We start from the raw sequence: 15,860 nt of genomic DNA on the forward strand, positions 1-15,860 counted from the left end.
CTGCGGGCTTTCTGGAAGCATGTGGCTGACCACAGAAGACAACAGGATGCTGGAGTAGATCTTTGGCTTGATTCCCCAGGCATATCATGTAACCTTCATTAAGCATAGAGTGAGCATTTGAAGCAGGGTGCCTGACTATGTGAGCACCGCTGCCCAAATTATAGCAAGTAGTTCAGCAGAGCACACCTCAAGTAATCCCCCTAAATTCTATTTGGTTCCACTCTATCTGATAAGTCAACTGCATTTGACAACACTGAATTCAGAATAGTGTTTCCTATAACAGTTTAAGAACAAAACAAAACAAAACAAAAGTCTTTATTCTAGTAATTAAGGAAGGTGATATTACTTTTCTACTTTAGTAGTCAACCATTTCCAGTTTCTAAAAGAAATAAAAATCAGTTCAAGACTCAATCAAATAGGAAATTATAGCTGTATATATGTTTTGTTAATCTGTAACCATTTCTAACTATCTTTTACACACACAGACGTCAGCCTGTGAGCCCTCCTCCGCCTCCAAGACCTATCTCTCCGCCACATACCTATGGTTACATTTCAGGACCTCTTGTATCAGACATGGATACTGATGCACCAGAAGAGGAGGATGACGCAGACATGGAAGTGGCCAAGATGCAGAACAGAAGGCTTCTTTTGCGTGGTCTTGAACAGACGCCAGCCTCAAGTGTAGGAGATCTGGAGAGCTCTGTGACAGGTTCCATGATCAATGGATGGGGTTCAGCCTCAGAAGATGACAATATCTCAAGTGGACGGTCTAGTGTTAGCTCATCAGATGGATCCTTTTTTACAGATGCAGATTTTGCACAGGCTGTTGCTGCAGCAGCAGAATATGCTGGTCTCAAGGTAGCAAGGCGTCAAATGCAGGATGCTGTGGGAGGTGAGGCTTCTTCACTGCTATCATATATTTAATCAGGGATTCCCAGATGATAAATGATTAGCTGTAATCCTAAGCAAATCTTTCTGAAATACTGTCCCTATGTGAATCCTGTGCACATGTCCAAGTTTCATATAGAGAGTAATAGAAATTCCCTTGTAGTATATAGCCATCTCAGCAAAGCCCATCATGCTTGTGTGATTGTTTTAACTGTGCTACACTTTCAATCCAAATGAATACTTTGCAAAAGTACACACTGCACAGATGATTTTCTCTTACAGAAGTTAGCCAGGAGCCTAAGCTTAAGCAACACCCCTTGTCATTCCAACCCATGAAATCAGTGCAAACTTAAAATATATGTTCATAAAAGTAATAAATAGGCTGCAACAAACACAGTTAAAAATCTTGTACCAAAATACACACACACATACACACTGTGCAAACAATAAAAACAAAACAAGGTTATAATGGGAAGAGGACTAAATAAAAGACTGAGCAGCAAAGAACATGATTGCCCCCGACCCCAAAGGAAGTAAAGTAGGGAAGAAGTGGAGACAAACCTGTCTCCATCCAGGAGCAACGTCACTGGTGCTATTCTACCCTATTTCTTAAGAACACAGAATGTTGCTTGCACAAAATGAGGCCACTGATCCATGTAGCTCAAGTGCTGTCCACAGTAACTGGCAGTAGCTTTCCAGGGTTTCGGATATTTGTATCTCAGATCTCTTGCACACAAAGTGGATGCTCAGGCTTCCCCCGCCCCCAGACCGGCAAGCTCCAGGAGCAACGGCGAGGTTGCGCGCAACTTCGCCTTCGCTCCCGGACCCGTTCTGGGGGCTGGAATCGGAGGAAGTTCGGGCTTCGCCCGCCCTAGCCCCGCAGCTAAAAAGGAAGCCAAGAGAGCGAGCGGGATCCATCCTGCTTACTGTCTTGGCTTCTGCCAAAGCCGCGCTCAGCCTCTCCGGGCTGGAGAGGTTGTTGGCGGCTAAAGAGGAAGCCAAGACAGCCAGCAGGATGGATCCCGCTGACTGTCTTGGCTTCTTTGCTCTTTGGGGCTGGGGGGGGGAATAAAAAAACAATTCTTTTTTTCCCCCCAAAAAAACTAGGTGCGCCCTATGGTCCGGTGCGCCCTATAGAGCGAAAAATACGGTATATACCGTATTTTTCGCCCTATAAGACGCACTTTTCCCCCCTCCAAAAATGAAGGGGAAATGTGTGTGCGTCCTATGGGGCGAATGCAGGCTTTTGCTGAAGCCTGGAGAGCAAGAGGCGTCGGTGCGCACCGACCCCTCTCGCTCTCCAGGCTTCAGGAAGCTATCCGCAAGTCTTGCAAGCCCGGAGGGATGTCCCGCGGACTCGCAAGGCTTGTGGGCAGCAGCCTGCAGCCCCACAAGCTCGGGGGATAGGGGGGTGGCGGAGTGCCGCCACCCCGCTATTCCCCGACCTGATCTGGACGCTGGCGGGGGGGAGAAGCAAGCTTGCTTCTCCCCCCCGCCAGCCCCACAAACTCGGGGGACAGCGGGGCAAGCTGTCCCTGAAGGCAGAAGAGGGAGACGGAGCGCTCTGTCTCCCTCTTCTAGCTTGGGGATGGCTGCACAAACCTGGGGGGGGGGAATCAATTTTTTTCCCTTGATTTCCCCCCAAAAAACTAGGTGCGTCCTATGGGCCAGTGCGTCCTATAGGGCGAAAAATACGCTACAGGTTTTAGGGAATGTGACAATTGTCCAGCATTAGGTGGTTTGAGAATGTTATAATATGAGTTATTATAATCTGATTTACCTTGGAGGGTTGTTGAAAGGACTGCAATCGATAATGCATGTGAAATCATTTCAACATTTGAAAATGATATATAAATGTTAAATAGTACAATGTTTATCTTGGTGCTGTTCCTATCAATTTAAATGTGTTTTGCTCTGTAAAAGTTCTGGATAAAAAAAAGCCTTGTATGTTCATATTAATGTGACATTGAATCTAAATAATGCTAATTATATAATTATATTTTTATTTACAGAATCGAAGGACTATTCTAGTTTCAGAGATAAAGTAACAAATTATAACATTGTGTGCCTCTTTTTTTCCAGGTCGTAGACATTACCATGCCTCGCACTGCCCCAGACCCACTAGCCCTGTCTCTACTGACAGCAACATGAGTGCTGCTGTAATTCAGAAGGTACGACCTGTCAAAAAGCAAAAGCACCAGCAAGGACATCTACGAAGAGAAGTCTACACAGATGGTAAACACTATGTTCAGATGTGCACACTTCTAGTGCAAATACTGTATTTTTGCAAAGCTTACAGTAAGTTACATTAAGTGAAAAGTAGCTGGCGTTTCCTGATGCTATACATATTCAGCATAGCCTATCGTAACCATCATTTCTGTTTTCAGTCTGTCCTGAATTCTCCTGTACACACATACATTAAAAGTGCATTTGTTTTCTCTAATACCCTAATCAGCCATTAACTGTCACTATTTTTTTTTTGAGAGAAGACTGCAAATGGGCACAATAGTGGAAAATAATACATGCATGAGATTAAAATCTTCATTAAAATAAATCCTCCGTAGTGTAATTTTTCCCATCACAGAAACAATTTAGCATTAAAATAGCAGGCAGCAAAATCGTTGAATTTTAATCCTAACCATAGTATTGTTCCAAGAGGTTACTTTGTGCACCAAAAGGCAGAATCTAATCATCTCCTCTCATGCCTTCACACACAATATCGACTCCTGCTGAAAAGGTAATGCTTGTATTCTCTGGGGAGTATAGAAGGATAATGCAAACATTGTGATGTTGTCTAGAGAGAGCCTTTAATGAAAATGCCTCAGGAAGGCCAGCTTTTATTAAACCACCACCTTTCAGTTTTATAAAACAACCAAAGGGCTTTGTTGGAAATTCATGTAAGATTTACCCATCTTGTCAAGTTTTCTAAATTCACTAAAGAGGAGGGGTTGCCAGCAGCAGTGGCATCATTCCCCCACCTCCTGGTTCTCAACAACAACAATCTGATTAGGACTTTCATTACCAGTCAGAAATTTTTCAAAGAGGGGCATCATTTGCCATTATCATATGAAAGCCTAATATTATAGATACTTATCGAGGGTTACAAGAAGGGGTTTTCAAGCCACTTCTCCCTGTGATTCCTGCCACTTGACAGAAAAATTTAATACAAAGCGCACAGCATGATGAGCAAAAGTAATTTTGCAATGAGTGGTTGTCCATGCTATTATCTGTACTTTATTCTGAGTATTTTCTCTACTAGCATCTATCTGATATTAGACTACATTAAATACTGGCATGACACAATGCACCTGGGCCTCTTGGCTTCTGCCCAGGCTCCTTTTGTCACTGAAACTGAATTGTCAGAATATTATCTGATTTCAAGAGGTTATTAAAGCAGTTTTGTGCATGCTTGTTTATTTGGAGGGGTTTTTTGTTTTGCTTTTTGGAAAGTGAAGGGAGAAATGCATGGTATAAATCCCAGAACTATGCCACTAAGTTTATATTTATGGAACCCTTGTAATGGCTTTTTGTGAGAATTTATAGATGTCTTAACAGGTTTATTAGTTTTAAGTGGGAGCCCCTATGTGAAAAATTGAGTAAGCATCAAACCGTGATATGAAAACATCTGTGCTGGCTAGAATACCAGAAAAGAAATCTTGTCCAGAGCTTTATATAGTTATTTTGGCTTTGGTTTTTTTCTAAAAGAAGAATTAAATAACTGAGCTGCATTTGTTGGTAATTTTCTATTAAAAGTTTTTATACTATGCTAGTCTGCATAGCACTGTAATTTACAAAATTGCAGCTGTTCTGATAAACTTAATCAGTATGTAGTTTGTGTTCTAGTGCATGTGCTTATTTTAGCACATTTTATAATTAGACATGAATTTCCTTGAACCTGTGTGTGATAAGGTGGTCCAGAATATGTAAGCCATGTAGCAACAGGAAGTTATTCTCTGATAATTGAAATAGTAATAAAAACTGGCTATTTGATTATTTTTGGATAGAGTATCTATCACACTGTAAAGCAGACAGCAAGTGCATTAAAGTAATACCTGTGTTCAACAGGGTATGGCATCATATACAGTGGTGCCCCGCAAGACGAATGCCTCACAAGACGAAAAACTCGCTAGACGAAAGGGTTTTTCGGTTTTTGCATTGCTTCGCTAGATGAATTTCTCTATGGGCTTGCTTCGCAAGATGAAAAGGTCTTGCGAGTTTGTTCACTTTTTTCTTAAAGCCGCTTGAAGAGGCGCAGTTGCGACGGACCGTGCTTCGCAAGACGAAAAGACTCGCGGAACGAATTAATTTCGTCTTGCGAGGCACCACTGTAACTAATTCCCTCCCATAAGCGGGAAACAGTAAAGCAGACATGTTTGCAACATTTCACCTTTACTAGTTACCCAAGAGTTTCTTGTATCTGATGACATGCTGAGATTTATTTCTTTTCAGAATAAGAGCAGTGCTTTTTAAAAAAAACTTCTATTCAACAATGAATGCAGTAATCTACAGGAAAGCAAAAGTGTTTGCTACAGACCAGCCTTTTGATGATGATAATACTTTTGATGGAGGATACTGATTACTTCATCATATTAACTTGTGTATTTAACCAAAGTTTAACAAATATTTTATTTATTTTTCATTCACTCATCTTTACAGGTCCAGCTCAAGCTCTTCTGATGCTTGAATTGGAGCCCAAATGACATTTTCCACTTGCCAACCCCCACTAGGGCCAATACTTGGGGGGGGGATCCTATCCCCCCCCTATGGTGCCAACTAAAGCTAGTAGCTTCATTTTATTACATTGTGGGGCCAACACTGTCATTAAAATTGGCTAAAATTACTACGTTCAGCAATATACTTACAGTCCTACATGGATGGTCTCTTTCAGAGGGTGATGCTTGGGGAGTAGGGTGTTCGGCCCAGGGAGCCTTCAATGTGGGCTTCTGCAGGTTTCCATTTTATCCCCATGCTGTTTGACATCTGCAAGAAACCACAGAGTGGGCTCATGTGGAATTTTGTTCTCAGCAATATGCTCCTTTACGTCTGCAGATGTGGGCAATGGATATGCTGGACTGCTGTCTTACTTCAGCAATGGACTGGATGACAGCCAATAAGATCAATCCTGATACGGCTGAGGCACTCTTAGTGGGTGGTTCCTTTGACCAGATGGATGGGAGGTGGCCTGCTCTTAAGAGAGTTAGACTCTCACTGAAGGAGCAGGTCCATAACTTGATGATGATGATATAATAATTTATTATTTATACCCCGCCCATTCTGCTGGGTTTCCCCAGCCATTCTGAGTGGTTCCCAACAGATTAAAAACAGAATAAAACATCAAACATTAAAAAAATCCCTAAACAGGGTTGTCTTCTAAAAGCCAGATGGCTGTTTATTATTGACATCTGATGGGAGGGCGTTCCACAGGGCAGGCGCCACTACTGAGAAGGCCCTCTGCCTGGTCCCCTGTAACCTCACATGTTGCAGTTGGGGCATGGGTTTTGCTTAAAATACTGTAAGTCACTTTGAGTTGCCATGGCAAAAAGTGACCAATAAATAATGACAATAATAAATGTTTCTTCTTGCTAGTGTACAAGTTTTATTTAATAGTGGTTTGTGGAAGACTGGGGACCCACAAGTGATATTAACTTTCCTGAATTTAGTTTACACTCTTAGGCATACTTAATATATTAGATGCTTCATTGAACAATTGACTTACATCATTTACCTTTATAAGAAGTTACATTGAGATTTTCTAACTAGAAAAGAAATTAGAAGCTCTTTTGACACTAGGAATGATGGGAATTGACTATAAGCCCCAGCATCATTATTACCCCGGCAGGAAAATATTCTACACACATGATTTTCCAGGGGACAGAGAAACACACAGGACCTCTACTTGCTACTACCTTCACTTGTCCTCAAAGCTTTCCCACCTTGGTGCGGGGAAGGTAGCAAAGGGATGGCCAGTAATTATTCCTAAGTGTTAGCCAGTAATGTTCACAGTGTATGATTGGTTTTTGTTTCATGACTTTTGTGCTTGTCCATCACTAATTCTGTGTGGCTGGATGTTGTGTCAGTTGCTGGGCTAATTTATTTTTCATGGTTTTTTATTATTTCAAAGGCCACAAAAGGTCAGCATTTTTGTGCTTATTCACAGCTATTGTTCCTCAAAAGGCTGCTGCTTCAGTGATTTTTAAAAATTATTGCTGTGTTGCCAATGAGTTCAAGCAAGTATGCTGTTACCACAAGCCGATATAACCAATCAGATTTGGCTACATGGTGAAGTCAATGAATGTATATAAAGGCACATTACACACACTTCATTGTTTCACCTTGTTGCTGAGCAGTGATGGAACAAACACCTGGATTTTAAAAAGCTTTTACTGCTGCACAACAGTTTCTTGATTCTGTTTAGTATTCCATAATATACCCCCAACATTTTCATTGAATTGTTGCAAAATACTACACACACACACACACACACACACACACACACGGAACGGCACTTTCTGAGAGTGCAAGAAAATATTGAAGAAATTCATATGGCTCAGCTCAACAAAACTTACATGTTGGATTCTCATTTGGTAAAAACCCCTTCTCATTTGGTAAAAACCCCTTCACATTTTTATTTAGAAGTTAAAGATAACCAGCTTATATACTTCCATTTTCTTAAGCAAACTGGTGGAAACTTACCACCAGGCAAAATTTGTTAATTGAGAATGGCAGATCCCATGGAATATTTGGGAAAGCCATCATTAGCTTAAGTCTTTGAACTATGGTTGTTTGGATTTTATTCTATCACTAAGTGCAAGCTCTCACAAGGTCAAACACTGAGGTAAAGTGTAATTATTTTTATGGGAACTGCAGTCTTCAAAAAATTTTAAGGACGGAAAATTACAGCATTTTTTTTATTTACTTACTTATTGTTTTTAGCAAAATTAATATACCATTTGGTGCGAGATGGCTCAATTGGCTGATGGTGGGCAGCTCAGGAACCCTATGCCCTCTACTCCAAGGAATCAGGGTCCATGAAGAGGTGCTTTTGCCCAGATACCCAGGGGCTGAGGGGTCATAGCACTCCACCTAAAATTGTGGTCTTGGATGGTTGCCCTGATTTGCTTTATAACAGGCTTCCTCAACCTCGGCCCTCCAGATGTTTTGAGACTACAATTCCCATCATCCCTGACCACTAGTCCTGCTAGCTAGGGATCATGGGAGTTGTAGGCCACAAACATCTGGAGGGCCGAGGTTGAGGAAGCCTGCTGTATACCATAGGGTGATCCATAACCCAGAATCCACCCTGCCCAACAAATCAACCACTAGCCGGGTTGGTTGAGTCAGGATTCACTCCCAATGCCCATGCCAAAATCTTCTGACATCTGTTATCAAAAGGTTGTGGCCTGTTCAAATCCCAAGAGGGTGCCCTATGTTTATTATATCTGTGTCTTGGCCTCTCTGCTGGCCATGGGCTCAATGTGACTGGGCCCACAACTTTTGAGCTGAGCGAAAACTTTATTACTTATTTTTTAGCAAAATTTATATACTGCTTGACTGCAACAGAACCTCTATGTGATTTACAAGAAATATTAAAATAATGACTAAAATAGTTAAAAAGGAGTTATTAAAACATTTTAGAAACAATTGAAAAGAGAAGGAAACTAAAAAGAGAATAAAACATGTCAACATCTATGTGTTTGGATATGCTTGCCTTAACAAAAATGTTTCAAACAGACACCAAAAATAATACAGTTGGTTACTGTACAGGCAGAAATAGCCTTCTTGGGTTTTGGATTGACACATTTTTACTGATTCAAGGGATTTGTGATCTATATATTTATATATAGAGCTATATGTACTACTGTATCTTTAAAAATATATCGCAGCAGTTTACAACAATATAAAAATATAAAACAAGACAATAAAATAATGGAAACTTACAAATCTGCAATATCTTTACATGTAAAGTACACCCAGCTAAGAAATTCAAACTGTTTTAGAAGTGGAAATAATGTATAACAATATACAACATTCCAGTTTAGACTGAAAATATATCTTATATGAAACTATTTTAATTTTCTTTTACTCTTACACTTGGAATTATTTCACATATTTATTTGAATTTTCCTCTTTCAATTTTAAACTGCCGGCTGGGTTGATTTTTCCTCCCCCAAAATTATTTCTCCCATGGTTCCTATAGCCTCTCATTTAAAGTGTTGAAAATTCACGTAAGGAAGATTTTCCCTGTAGGACATGCTATAAAATAGCATCGGTTAATTGTTTTTCTTTAAGCGGGTAACAATGCAGCAGCAATATGCAGACATGTATAAATGAAATAGTTGAGCACAGCTGACCTTTTCTAGTTACCTCTGGGTTCCATATATTGGTTTGATGTCACTGTGTGATTTATTTTTTATTTCTCACCATGGAGGCCTCCATTTTCTTTTTTAATAAGTAAGTGTGCCAGTTTGCAGCAGACAAGGCAGATTGATTCTGGATTTTCTCTGTGATTTGAGCTGTTAAATAAATACTGCAGAGGTGAAATAGTGTTGACCTCTGAAAAGTTTCCTTTTTTGATTTGAAGGATTCCTCTCAGCAAGGAATGGTTGGTTGTAATGAAAGTTTCTCTACCTTCTCTGCAGGTTGTGATAAAGCTTTCTCTAAAGAGCATATCACTTTGTGGTGGTCATTACTGGCATACATCAAATTGTATTTTTAACCAAAAAATTGCTACTAGGCCACTTTCTCTTTAAATACTATCAGCGTTCTGTTTAATCGCTGTGTGTCACAATATACCCCTGGTTATACATTAAATCGAAGAGTTAAGGTAAAGGTAAAGGTACCCCTGCCCGAACGGGCCAGTCTTGACAGACTCTGGGGTTTGTGCGCCCATCTCACATCTATTGGCCGGGGGCCAGCGCTGTCCGAAGACACTTCCGGGTCACGTGGCCAGCGTGACAACGCTGCTCTGGCGAGCCAGAGCCGCACACGGAACACCGTTTACCTTCCCGCTGGTAAGCGGTACCTATTTATCTACTTGCCCCCGGGGGTGCTTTCGAACTCCTAGGTGGGCAGGCGCTGGGACCGAGCAGCGGGAGCGCACCCCGCCGCGGGGATTCGAACCGCCGACCTTTCGATCGGCAAGCCCTAGGCGCTGAGGCTTTAGCCCACAGCGCCACCCGCGTCCCAAAAAAATCGAAGAGTTGGAGATTGCCTAATTTTTAAATGCCTGTCCTTATTACTTTTACATGGGCTATCTTCAACCACATTTTATTATCAGTAGTCTTTCTTCTTGGTCAACATTAGTTCCTTAAAAAGGAACCATAATTATGGGGACACCTGTCCTTACTATGTGATTCTATGGTTTCTGTTCATTGGAAAAGTAGGTAATATGCATGTACAGAACAATGTGTGCTTGGTCTTCCTCTATTAAAATGAATTAGCAAGGTCTTGCCTGCCGAGGAAGCTATTTGCAAGGTTGGTTCTTGTTTTTCTGTCTCTAGCCTATTAAGTAGACTCTTGTGCAGTCAGACACTAATGTATTTAAAATATATTCAGGATTTTGTAAGAGCTAAGCATTTGAGAGATGGGTGCATCCCTTGGGATTTATGAACAAAATGATGAATTGCATCCAGTGGCATCTCTCCACTGATGTAAGGCACTTTGATTCAGTAGGGCATCCGTCAGCAGTACAGGGAGATAGGTGCCTTTTACCAATTCCCCCTTCAGCACTCAGTGTTTCTCCTAGCCTGCTCCAAAGGTTTGTAGGATCCTTTGAAAGAGAGGGTGTGGGGAATCAGCAAAATTTGTCTCCATCTGAACTCTGCTGATGGAACCTTCCATGGGATCAAGCCAGAGGACATCACTGGATACAATTTGATAGCTCTATTAAAGAATAACATCTAAAAATAAAGATAGCTGTTCAGTGAAATTTTAAGATAGTTCAAGTTCCAGCAAAATCTGTAGGACTATATTATACCACAGTAACGCGTTAACCAGCTAAGACTCAGGACCTATCTTTAACCCAAATCTCTAGAACTGGCACTACTCTTGATTTGCTTACAGAATGTTTGTCTTTCTTATTTTCTCCATAACTCCAAAAAGAAAGAGCGCTTGTGTTTTTCATAATTGTATAAAGAGGCATTTTGGACAGAGCAATTGCTGTGTAAGGCTGAGTAAAGCTACATCGAAGGTCCTTCTAAATAATTATTAACCTATGAAAATGTCTTATGGCACCTTAAAGGCTAACACATTTATTCTGGCATAAGCTCTTGTGGAGTAGAATGCCACATACTTAACACAGCTATGTCTCTGGAAGTAAAGAACTCTTCACACAATCTTCATCTTTCCAGTCACTTAATTCTTATTCATTTTAACCAACAAAATCACAGGTATCACTGAGCAGGATGGGGTGTTATCTCCTCCTGAAAAATTAGGACTCCAAACTGGCCCAGTTTTTAGCAGCATTATGGCAACCAACTATTCAAATATTTAGAAGTTTAAAAATAATTATTCTCCAAACTATAGTTGAGCTAGATATAAGTTATAAACAGGATCACACTTCAAAGCGACCTTGACAGATTAGAGAACTGGGCAAAAATAAACAAGATGAATTTTAACAGGGAGAAATGTAAAGTATTGCACTTGGGCAAAAAAAATGAGAGGCACAAATACAAGATGGGTGACACCTGGCTTGAGAGCAGTACATGTGAAAAGGATCTAGGAGTCTTGGTTGACCACAAACTTGACATGAGCCAACAGTGTGACGCGGCAGCTAAAAAAGCCAATGCAATTCTGGGCTGCATCAATAGGAGTATAGCATCTAGATCAAGGGAAGTAATAGTGCCACTGTATTCTGCTCTGGTCAGACCACACCTGGAGTACTGTGTCCAGTTCTGGGCACCACAATTCAAGAAGGACACTGACAAACTGGAACGTGTCCAGAGGAGGGCAACCAAAATGGTCAAAGGCCTGGAAACGATGCCTTATGAGGAACGGCTAAGGGAGCTGGGCATGTTTAGCCTGGAGAAGAGGAGGTTAAGGGGTGATATGATAGCCATGTTCAAATATATAAAAGGATGTCACATAGAGGAGGGAGAAAGGTTGTTTTCTGCTGCTCCGGAGAAGCGGACACGGAGCAATGGATCCAAACTACAAGAAAGAAGATTCCACCTAAACATTAGGAAGAACTTCCTGACAGTAAGAGCTGTTCGACAGTGGAATTTGCTGCCAAGGAGTGTGGTGGAGTCTCCTACTTTGGAGGTCTTTAAGCAGAGGCTTGACAACCATATGTCAGGAGTGCTCTGGTGGTGTTTCCTGCTTGGCAGGGGGTTGGACTCGATGGCCCTTGTGGTCTCTTCCAACTCTATGATTCTATGATTCTATGATTCTATGAAACTTATAATCCCCGTGATGGGGTGAGCTCCCGTTGTTCGGTCCTAGCTCCTGCCCACCTAGCAATTCAAAAGCAGGTCAAGTGCAAGTAGATAAATAGGTACCGCTCCAGTGAGAAGGTAAACGGCGTTTCCATGCGCTGCTCTGGTTCGCCAGAAGCGGCTTAGTCATGCTGGCCACATGACCTGGAAGCTGTCTGTGGACAAATGCTGGCTCCCTCGGCCTATAGAACGAGATGAGCACGCAACCCCAGAGTCGTCCGTGACCTGACCTAACTGTCAGAGGTACCTCTAAATTTACCTGTGTATATAGCAGGCTTACAGTTCCAGCCTCTTTCAGCAGGAATTACAATATTTTAAATGCAAACTATGTCTTCCACGGCTGGAATTACTCCTATGGTACACACACACACACACGTACCCACCATATAATTGTTTAAAACAATTGTTTAAATGGTTTACAGTTTTTGAAAGTTTTAGTGCTGATCCTCAAGATCTGTTTGCATCATATCAATGCTTCCAATAACAGAAAGCCAGGCTCATTTTTTTCTCATCAGCTGTATAATAAACTTTTATTCATATGTAAAATAAAGTGGAGAACTGTTCTTTCTACTAATAAATGCCCTATAGACATTGTTGCTGTGGAGAAATTGTCACAGGTTTATTAGAATGGTTTCCTGTTATTTCATTGGCCTTTTTTATATTTCTTGGTACATTCATAGCCAAACTATATCTGTGTTCTTTTAATTTTAATCTCTACAGTAGTGTTCACTGGCTCTCTTCTCCCTTTGTGCATGTTGGCTGACAGGAAATACCTGACAGACCCATTAAATGGAAGGCACAGCTGCTCTGAGATTTATAAAGCATTGTTATTTCCTTTTTGGGACACATTTATTGCAAACTGCAGGAGCAGGGATTTTAAAATTTCACTCTTCCTCATTGTGCAATAGATGCACTTGGGATGAATGCTTTACAAGCACATGACTATTATTTACACCTCTCATGGACCCATTTTCCACAGCCTGCTCCTTTTGATGTATACCTGTCATTGGCAACCAGTGCTCTTGATGCAAAGCAGCCTTGTATCTTACTTTCCTCAAGTGGGCTTTGAAGCCTTTCTGTACTTTTATGATACTGATGTGTGCTATTATGCATCACTTAACAGCATTTTTATTTTTAAGCTGTTAATTGTTAATGAAGGAACAGAAATAGCATGAAGAACACATAGCTGTATATATAAAAAAAGACTGTTTCTGTTGTTCTTTATATTCGAAAGCTATATAAAAACGAACATTGTTAGGTTCTTTGAAGCTTCAGTGCTCCACTTTTCATTCTCTCCCTTAAGTGTCACATTTGTCTGCTTCTGAATGCCATATATTTTTTTTGCCAAGTGTATATCCAACATACAGACCTACAATCGAGACATTTTCCCTTCAATGAATACTATTTTAAAGTAAGATTTGCATCCAGGAAAGCCCTTGGCTTATATTGCCATGTTTCATACAGTGAAATAACTATCCATTTTTATCAATATTTCAATATGTTTTTACATTTTACTTTATATAAACCAGTTCAAGCCCCAAAACAGTCTGAAGCACGGACAGAGGCTTACAATGATGGTTGAGATCCATACCCTTTTTCTTTCACACCCCCACCCCTTTTCTAACTTTAAAAAACTATAAATCATACAAAGATGGCAATAAAATTGTTAACATGATAGTTAATAAAAAGTAGCATTAAGTAATCCCAGAAGAAGAGTTATAAAATCTCTTTGATGACGTTACATTAACAAGAACATTCTGTTATTTGTTTTACCCATGTATTCAGGAACATGTTACTATAATTGTGTGAGGTTGGAGAGCAGAGCCACACTCGCTCCCTTTCCAGTACTATTCACACATTCTAGGCATCTCTGTAGCCATCCTGAAACACATGCAGAGGCTGTACCTATGAGCAGAACTCTGTGCATCCTGTTGTCACTAGATTGATTTGGAAGCCCCCCTCCCGCCCCCCACTAACTTAGGGGTCTATTTCCTAAAGATTTTTTTGTACTTCTGCAAGCCTTGCATTTCCCCAAGCCTGCTCTGGTATATGAATACAGCGGTACCTTGGGATGCGAACAGGATCCGTTCCGGACCCCTGTTCGCATCCTGAACAGAACATAAGACGCGACTGCGCAGATGCGCGCGTCACGTTTCGCTGCTTCCGCGCATGGCGTCATTTTGGCCGTATGCGCATGCATGAGTAGCAAAACTCGGAAGTAACGCGCTCCATTACTTCCGGGTCGCCGTGGAGCACAACCTGAAAATACTTATCCTGAAGCGTATTTATCCCGAGGTATGACTGTAGTGCTTTTTAGCTACATAAGGATCTGAACTTACCAAATGTTTATGGCATTTAACTTTTCTTGGTAATTTCCTAACGCAGAGAGATAAAATTATTCTTAGTATTTCTACACATTTTGGAAGCTAAGAAACAAGTTGATTTAAATGATTTTTTAAAAATGATTTCAGCGATTTTCTCTTTTCACCCTTTTGTAGACCTACCACCGCCACCAGTACCGCCACCTGCTATAAAATCTCCCACTGCTCAGTCCAAATCTCAACTGGAGGTACGGTCCGTCATGTTGCCAAAGTTGTCCTCTATAGACCCAAGAACAGAAAGGGCAGTGGAAAGAAAAGGGCCGGGCTATAAGGGGAAAGAAGGAGCTGATGGCCGTCAGCATTCTGACATGCGGACAAGTTCAGGGGAGCGCCGAGAATCACAGGAACAGCAAAGTGAAGGCAAACCGCGAGGAAACAAAGCAGCAAGGCGAGATGGCACACCAGCAAAAACACATATTCTCCAAGGTGACTTGATACACTGGGCAAATGCTAAAAGCTTTTCCTGCAATAATGAGTTGTCTCCCCTTAGTCACCCAACTAGATTCCCCACTGAAATGAAAGCTTAGAGGAACTCTCTCTTTGTAATATAGGCACCTCCTGAAATTTAATAATATAAAACAAAACAAACAAAAAGGTAGAGCACCAAACTTTGCAGCTACGAAATGTGAAGGAGAAAACCATAAACAAATAAAAACCTTTAGAAATCTGATGTCTCCTATTCATCCAAACAGCACTGTATCCTGGCATCTCATGGGTTATGGTAACCCCTGAAAAGTAGTTTTCCTTGCATCTTAATCACTTACTTTCTGTCAAAAACTGAAGAGATTAGCTGTTTTTCTTCAGATTCCTAAAAGGAAAAGGTACAGCAAAGCTAACTCAATCCTTTCTAAAAATGTGAAGAGCGTGATAACAAAAGAAAGGTAGTTTGGTTTCTGCATACTTAACTACACACATCAAGCTAGAACGCGTTACAAAAGCCATAAAGAACTCGTTCCAGACAAACATAATATATTTTTATGGCAGCCAGTAAGGCCTAATTGAAGAATGTGTATGAAGGTATCTATATAAGCCTTTGTAAAAGCTGTCATCAAATAAGCAAACCAGTCCTGATACTATCTAACCAGGGCACAAAACTACGAAATATAAATTTGGTAGTAAATTGGTTAAATGGACACAAAAGCAAGACAATGACAATGGG

General features: G+C 40.9%; 1 protein-coding gene across 1 annotated transcript in view; it reads left to right on the top strand.

The window, feature by feature from the left end:
* Positions 1–15,860, top strand: part of ROBO1 (roundabout guidance receptor 1) — a gene marked incomplete at its 3' end in the record, with an annotated part of 602,172 nt that overhangs the window by 583,887 nt on the left and 2,425 nt on the right. Inside the window, exons 27-29 of the mRNA XM_082220668.1 lie at positions 486–892; positions 2,971–3,123; positions 14,819–15,127. Coding sequence (XP_082076794.1) covers positions 486–892; positions 2,971–3,123; positions 14,819–15,127 — 869 coding nt within the window. The remainder of the gene's footprint in view (positions 1–485; positions 893–2,970; positions 3,124–14,818; positions 15,128–15,860) is intronic.

The sequence above is a fragment of the Podarcis vaucheri genome, assembly GCF_965113315.1.
Source record: "Podarcis vaucheri genome assembly, chromosome: 4".
Lineage (NCBI taxonomy): Eukaryota > Metazoa > Chordata > Lepidosauria > Squamata > Lacertidae > Podarcis > Podarcis vaucheri.